Below are 8,528 nucleotides of genomic sequence, written 5' to 3'. Positions count from 1 at the left end.
TTTTTGCTGGTATATCTAGCAAACGCAGCAACCATGTAAAGGTTTGGTTTGGTAAATATTGTTGCAGTTGTTGTTTATCTCCGAGTAATCTTTGATCAATCAGATTTATGATGTTGGGTATTCTAACAGTGACCATCCAATCATTTTAGGACACTGTGAAGTGTGGGATTGCATTATTTAATGTGTCCTTTATTTAAGTTCAATTTGAGGGTGATTTTGGTATTATTTCTAGCGGGTCAAATGACTCCATAGAAACTCATAGAAATTTACATGACAGTAGGGTTTAGGCCAGGGGCTCTCAAATAGGGTCCACATGACCCTTCGGGATCTGTATAAGATTTTGTTGTCAAATTTATGTACAACAAATCTTTATATATAAAAGTGAGGTTGTGTGCTGTCTGTCTCCTACGATTTAGATTCCTAACTACTCCCACATTTTGCGGTGCAGTTTAACCAAAACCGGGTATCTTATAGTCGTGATTCATATCGAGCCCTTCTGGGTATTAGCGCGCGTCTACGATGAGTCTACGATTTAAAAAAAAATTTACCATTATTTTTTTTCCATTTTTAATGCATTTTTTTGCTATTTTTTGGCTATAACTCTCTAAAAATGCTTATATAGTTATTTCCCTTACAAACCCGAGCAACGCAGGGCGATACTGCTAGTTGGTTATAATTGTATGATATGCAAATTATTCTAAAAATTTATTTTTTTATACAAATCTTAATAATATTCCGTTATAAAGGCGTGGAGCTGGCAGAAATGTTAGCTGTATTTCATCTGCCATTATGTTCTGAGTTCAAATTCTACTAAGGTCAGCTTTGCCTTTCATCCTTTGGGGGGGGGGCGATTAAATACGTACCAGTTACATACTGGGGATCAATGTAATCGACTTAATCCCTTTGTCTGTCCTTGTTTATCCCCTCTTTGTTTAGCCCCCTGTGGACAATAAAGAAATAAATATTCCATTATAGAAATATATAAGGTCTTTTTACAGCATCAAATGGCTTTGAGGGCCCATCCAAGGAAAATAAGGATCAAAGGGGTTCCATAGGCAAAAAAAAAGGGTTGAGAATCATGAGTCTCAGTGAATAGTCCTCTCTTCCTCCTCCTCCACTTCTTCTCATCCTCCTGCTTCCCTTCCTCCTCCACCTCCTCTTCCCACACTACCTTACTCATGAGCTTAGCATGGAATGATGGTGCAGTATTCTTATCTTTTTAGCTAACACTGAGATAAGTCTGAAAGGATTTTTTTTTTAGCTTTTACAGGGCATGTTTAAAATGTCAGAAAGATGTAAAGACTCTGTTGGTTGGCATGGTGACAAAGACAAGATATTTTGGAGAAGTGAGTGTATATAGCTAGATATTAAACTGTATACATCATCACATTTATTTGGCAGCTTGGCACCAGTACAGGAACCACCACTGTTCTTCAGCTGACAGCAGATGAAGGAAATAGACTGTGTAAAATTATTTATGCACACACACACACACACACACACAACACACACATGCACACACATACACACGTCTGGGTGCTGAAATTTGTCTCTTCATTAGGTCAGGATGAAAGAATCATCAAAATGGTAAACCTACCCTTAAACATTAACAGTCGGCCTCCATCCTTCTACTGACACAAGGCTCCTTATACTAAAAGAGGTCATTTGAATGTAATAGCTGTACTTTATACAAGCACACACACACACACACACACACATGTGGTATTTATACACATTTATAAACGAAGGATATATATATATATATATATATATATACATATATGAAAAACAAGAACGAAAACACTACTTTCTTAAAATTGGGTACATTTTAAATTTCCTTTTACATGTTTCAGTTTTTGAAAAGCCTTACCAAAAATATGTACTAAAATGGAACATGTAAAGGGAAAAGAACTTTTTATAAAATTAGATTAAAATTAAAATTAAGATTAACATTCATAGTTTATTTTCCTTGTTCCTGCAAGAACATGTAGTTCTGGTAGCATGACATGTTCAACTGACTGTGACTGCAAATTACTACTACCTGCTTTTGTAAATTGAATAGTGTGGTCAAGCCTTGTTTTCTTAGGAGTGGCAGTTGAATAATGGCCAAGACAAAAACAATAATAATAATAATAATTGCTTATAGCTTCTTCTAAGTTTGTTTATAAATACTTTTCTCTCTGTTGACCAAAAAGATTTTATAAGGTATGTGATTATTGTTCTTACCTGTATTCTATTGTTGTCTTTGTCACAGGTATATAGGAATCCCATGTTATCCCATGCTATACCCCAAGGGTAGCTTAGTTCTCCATCACCATGGCCTGCAGAACCAATAACAGATTGGAAACATCCATGTCTATCGAAAAGTTGAATACGATTGTTGTATCGGTCAGTTACAGCGATGTTGCCAAATTGGTTCACTGCCACATCTGCTACACAATCAAACTGACCATTTCCTTGACCATAGGATCCAAAAGAATGCAGGAAGATTCCGGTATTATCAAACACTTCAACTCGATGGTTACTGCTGTCACAGACATATATTTCATCATCTTCACTCGCTGCTACACCCCGTGGGGATATAAACTGAGACTCTTCATTGCCATGTTCACCAAACCGTGTCCATGATCGGGATTTTGCTCTATAGTTGTTCCTTGCTTGAGTGACCAGTGTACTTGCTGACTTGCAATGCCTATGTCCTGGTCCTGGTGTTCCAGCAGAGTTATCACCATCATCATCATCAGAAGAGTCTGCAACACCATGATTATCAAACCTTGACTGGGGAATAGATCGTCTCTTTCTTGTAGACGCTGTGACAGATGCACCATTGTCAGTTGAAGAAGAACTCTCCTCTATATCTGGATGTCTGGACTGTGAATGAGAAATTGCTTTGTGGTTCCCATGTGGAGGAGCATCTAGGATTTGGCCTCTAGGCATTTGTTCAGAGTACCCACAAAGATCTCTCCAGTTAAATGTAATCGGTAGTGTATTCTGACTATAATAGCCAGCAGGATTTCTTGGGAAACCATTATATCTGGAAGAAATATCTGATCGTGGATGCCATGTAAGAGCAGCTGGTAATATTAAATCAACTGGATTCATTTCCATATTCCTATGGGCCAAAATGGGTGAATTTGGCAAAGATCTTCGCTGCAAAGGAGCAGATGCATTGTCTTCATATAACACAAGCTCATTTGAGGCTCCATATCTATCGTAATGAGAGTTTTGTGATCCATGGGAATCCCTTGGTGGTCTCATACCCATTGGATCTCTTTCAGCTAAAAGTCTGCCTCCATCATCCTCATATTCATCATCATCATCATTGGAAAAAAGGCTTCTATTTTTGGCGTGGGGTGTGGAAGAATATTCTGTCCTGGTTCTACTTTTTGCTCCTCCATAAGTATCTTGCTTCTTACCATAGCGGCCTCGGTTTTCATCAGAACCTGAGGAAGTTTTTGATGAAGAAGAGTCACCTTGGTTTCTTTGAGATTCTTTTGAATACTTAGAGTCTCTTTCAAAAACATTATCTGAGAAACTTGCTGGATCTCTGAGTGTAGAAGTTCCTGATGGTCCCAAAGCTGCATTCTGCAGAGGTGCACTGGAAGCAGTTGCACCTGCTGCGCCATATGCAATATCAAAAGAATTGTGAGGATTTGATGAAGCTTGAGTGGCTGCAGGTTTCAAACTTTCCTGTAACAAACTTCCACTTAAATTTGAACTCAAAGCACTGCTGCTAGCATTATCATTTGCTGTTCTTGAAGAACCATTTCCAGATAAGCTCTGTCTTCTTGATTCATTATATTCTCTCAAGTTGGTGCCTCTTATAGAATCTGATGGTCCAAGTATTGAATTTCGAAGATATGAGCTAGGGCTACTGTGAAGAAGTACCATTAACTCCCCAAAATGGTTAATAGCTGGACCTAGCTGACTGCCATCGGCTTGTAATGTTAGCTGACGTGCTGAAGGCAGTTCAAGAGTTGACTGATTTTGCAGCGTCGAAATGTGTTCCTGTAATTGTCTTTTTATATCTGGCAGATCAATGTTTGATGCTTCAATATCCTCCCTCTGTGTCAGAAGAGGTTCAGTGCTATCACAAAAGCTGGCAATGGTTGTCAGTTCCATTTCCAGATTTTCCTGGTAAGTTTGTAGAGCATTGAGTTCTGTGTAGTGGAACGTGTCAATTTCTGACAACAGGTAGTCATGCCGAGCTTTCAGTTCTCTCATATAATTGTCGATTGTCTCAGAAACTGTATCATTCACTGAGTTGCACATGCGTTGCAGCTGCTCACGACGGTGTTCAACGGAGGTGAGGGACTCCGATACATTTGGTAGAAGGCGCCGAATGCGCTGAAGCTGTCGTGACATGTCTTGTTTTAGATTTGAGATATGGGAATGTCTGCAGGTTTCACATGTCAGTTCCGTGCAGTGGGAGCATGTGCTCAATACTGTCATCCGACCACAATCTGAGCACATAGCATGGTTACTGGGTACTCTCGGCTCAACAGGCAATGATAAAGAACTGGGTGTACTATCAACAGGAGTTGATGGCACTTGTGTTGGCTGTGGGGTCGATGAGACTACATCTGAACCAGCAGGTGCCAGGGATGGAGTGTCGAGAGAGGTGGCCGTGGATGGCTGTTGTGGAAGCTCAAGGAAACTGATGATAGTGAGGTTGTTTGGAAACCCTGAAGTACCTGCTATAGGGACCCGGTGCTCTAAACGGCACTCGGGACATTTTATACGACGAGTGTAATAGTCGACGAGACCTTCGAGACAAGGAGACTCGCAGAACGTGTGTTGGCATGGCAGTAATTTTGGCTGACGGAATCTGTCCAAGCAAATTGCACATCGTAGTAGCTGCTGCACCTGTTCTGCTGCATATACGAGATCAGTCATATTGATTTGTGCAGCTTCTTAGTTCTGCAAGTTTTGCAGAAACACAATCAAAAATAATATTTTAAAAAAAACACAAATAAAATATTTCCTTTATTTGCTACTTTTGGTGAGATTTTTTTCCGTTTGTTAAATCACATAATTATCATTGTTTGTTTTCTGTTTTAAATATTAATTCTTTAATCTTATTTATCACCGGATTTCAAACTCAATTCCCATATTGAATTTTAAGAACTCATCCTCCTCATCATCACATCATCGTTATCATCATCTTTGTTATCACAAATAAAGATTTCTCATTTAGTTTACAAGTTCAAAAATTTCCACAAGAAAAATGAAAGGAGAATGAGATGTTGTGATATTCATGCATTTCTAAAAGCCACTGATAACATGGGTGAAGAGAAATCTTTCAATATCTCGTACATCATCATCATTTAATATTGATTTCTGTTAATGACGCTTTCCAGACAAATATTTATGATATAATGGGTAAAATTTGGTCGAAGGACCCCCAATATATTACTGGTATTGAATTACTTAATTCTTGACAATCTTTCTGATCTCAACATTTTCTCATTTGTTCCTCTGTGTGCTGATGTGGGTTGGATACGTTTGCAAATTCTTAACTGACTACGTTAATTAATTAATGGCTAACTGAATCTTTGCCATGGAATAAGTTGATGATGGAAAGATTAATGACACAGATGTTAGTGATGATAATGTTGGTGTTCTTGTTGTTGCTGTTGCTGCTTATTTGATTAGGGAGACAGAAACCACAAAGTTGAGTTGGCAGGTAAGCAATCCAGCAAGTATCCCTCACATCTATGGTTCAAACCTGGGTAGCAAAAAATAGAGAAAAGAAGAAAAAAAATCAATTGGTATTAACGAAACAAAATGGTATTTGTGCATATAAATATGTGTGTATGTGTATGAATTTATATATGTGTCTATGTAAGCATGCTTCATTTTAAGCAAGAATGTGAGCATGTATGTATATATATGTATACAGCTATGTATACTTGTGTATGTATTTTTCATGCATAGATTTGTGTATGTGTGGGTGAGTATATATACACATATGAGTGTGCGTGTATGTGTTTATAGCTTAAATAAATATATACATATATACATGTGTGTGTATATATACAGGGTGCAATGGGTAAATTGTCACCATTTTATAGTTTTAATTTCACATATGTATATCATTTTTGATTTTGTCAACTACACAGTAAAGTAGGGTCAGTTGGGCACCATCTGTGAGAAAAACAGCACTGTGACACAATTCCATCTGCCAGAAATTTGGAAATAATATGCTATACTGTTTGGCATTCACACTGAAAGCACCAATATGAATATTTCAGAGTGTTTGGGTGTCACTCTGAGGACATGTACCGAGAGTGATAAAAATCAAACAGCCAGTCAACATCATGGTATTTGGAGTGATCACTAGTGATGGTGATGTTATGCCTCCACTTATCTTCCCATATGGCCCCAGACTCATCACAGAAACCTACATCAAGTGCCTGAAGGAGGTAGTGCTGCCCTGGGTCAAGAGGATGGCTGCTAGAAGATCCTATGTCTGGCAACAGAATTCTGCACCATGCCACACAAGCAGGAGAACACAGTCATGGCTGTCAGACAATTTCTGCAACCACATCACCCCTAACATCTGGCCACCCTTCTCCCCAGACTGTAACCCCCTTGATTATTATGTGTGTGGTACAGTTGAGCAAGAGACCAATAAAACTCCAACGATAAACTGAAGGCAAGGATTATGGCAGCAGTCACCAACATAAAGAAGGAGACTGTCCAGAAGAGATGCCGGAGAGTCCAAAGTCGTCTGGAGGCTGTGGTCGAAGCCAATGGCGATTTTATTGAATTAATTTACCATTTAGTATTTCAAGATATTTTTATGTAATTTTGGTAAATATATCTGTTAAAATAAGATGTCAGTGTTATTTCCATTTTTGTGTAATTTAGATGACAATTTATTCACTGCACCCTGTATATATACTTACGCACATGATGGTAACTGACAATGGTTAAATGGTGTATGTGTAGATGGTACTGGTGGTGGCATGGAGTGGTGATGATAGTAGTGGTGGTCATCATAAATGTGATGATGATAGTAGTGTTGGTGATGATGATGGTAATGGTGATGATGGTGGTGGTTGTGGTAACTGTGGTTGTTGGTACTGTAACTGGTGGTTGTGGTGGTGGAAATGGTAGTGGTGGTAGTTTTGATGATGGCGGCGGCGGCGGTGGTGGTGGTGGTAGATGTGATGATGGTGGTGTTGGTGGTGACTCTTATAACTGACATAGCAAGCAAATTCTAATCTTCATATTGGTTGGTGGGATGTGGGGGGTGGGGAATAAAATAAGGTTTACTTTAGTACTTTGCATTTCATTACAAAACCCAATGGAGAGAAGGAGGAGGGGGAGGAAGAGGAGGAAGAGGAGGAGGGGAAGAAGAAGAAGAAGAAGAAGAAGGAGAAGAAATGAGAACAAGAACAATACTAATGTCTAGGGCATAATTAAACTTAACTACCAAATGCAATAGGAATTGGTGCCAAACCTGAAAAACAGCATTTCAGGTAAAGAAGAGAGATGGAGAGAGAGAGGGGGGGGGGAGAGAGAGAGAAAGAATTGTAATATTTGTTCCTTCTTTTTAAATTGCAGAGAGGTAGACAGAACAGCAAATGTATAAGAGAGAAATGAGCATGTCTGTCCGTGTGTCTGTGTGTGTCTGTGTGTGTGTGTGTGCGTGTGTGTGTGTGTGTGTGCGCGTGTGTGTGTGTGTGCGTGTGTGTGTGTGTGTGTGTCAGAGTTATACATGAGTAGCTGCAGAAATATCTAGATGTCCCAAAAGGTTACCATAAGGTGTATAAGTGTGTGTGTGTAAATGTATAGGTGTGTGTTTGTGCTTCTCTCTCTCGTTCTCTCTATAATATATATATATATATTATATATATATATATATATTACATATACAAATTACAACTATTTAGTGGTTTGAGTTTGGCTGCTCTTTCTAGTGAGTTGAATGTCATATTATGGCCATTCCTTATATTGTTGAATATATATATGTATATATATATAATATATATATATATATATATATATATATATATTATATATATATATATATATATATAATATATATATATATATATATATATATATATTATATATATATATATATATATATATATAATATATATATATATACATATATATACCCGTCAATATCTAGGACGTTGCTCCTAAGGGCATTGGACTTCGCCAAGCAGTATGTCAACATCGATAGCTCGGAAATTGAAATTATTATGCATGCGAGGAAATCGCTTCTTTTTTTCGAGGATTCCACCTGGATTAAGAAGACTGAGGATTCTCTTTTCGATGTACCGATGGGGGCATACGACGGGGCTGAATTATGTATGCTCATAGGAGCCTTTATTCTCCATAATCTAAAAATAGAATTCCCATTTATAGATGCAGGTTTATATAGGGATGACGGCCTTATAGCCACGCATAATCTAAACGGCCATGAATCAGATAGACTTAGGAAGGACCTTATAGCTTTCTTTCAAAGGATGGGCTTACGGGTTACGATAGATGCTAACCTGAATAGTGTA

The 8,528-nt window shown here is 38.2% G+C and overlaps 1 protein-coding gene across 2 annotated transcripts in view; it reads right to left on the bottom strand.

Annotated features, from left to right (window-relative positions):
* Positions 1 to 8,528, bottom strand: part of LOC115216436 (RING finger protein nhl-1-like) — a 74,873-nt gene that overhangs the window by 20,596 nt on the left and 45,749 nt on the right. For both annotated transcript variants that reach the window (XM_029785771.2, XM_036506930.1), the window contains exon 2: positions 2,227 to 5,728. In XM_029785771.2, the coding sequence (XP_029641631.1) occupies positions 2,227 to 4,896 (2,670 nt within the window). In that variant the 5' untranslated portion in view covers positions 4,897 to 5,728. The remainder of the gene's footprint in view (positions 1 to 2,226; positions 5,729 to 8,528) is intronic.

The sequence above is a fragment of the Octopus sinensis genome, linkage group LG10 (genome assembly GCF_006345805.1).
Source record: "Octopus sinensis linkage group LG10, ASM634580v1, whole genome shotgun sequence".
NCBI lineage: Eukaryota > Metazoa > Mollusca > Cephalopoda > Octopoda > Octopodidae > Octopus > Octopus sinensis.
The sequence above is the reverse complement of the archived record's forward strand: the minus strand, read 5'-3'. Positions and strand labels throughout refer to the sequence as shown.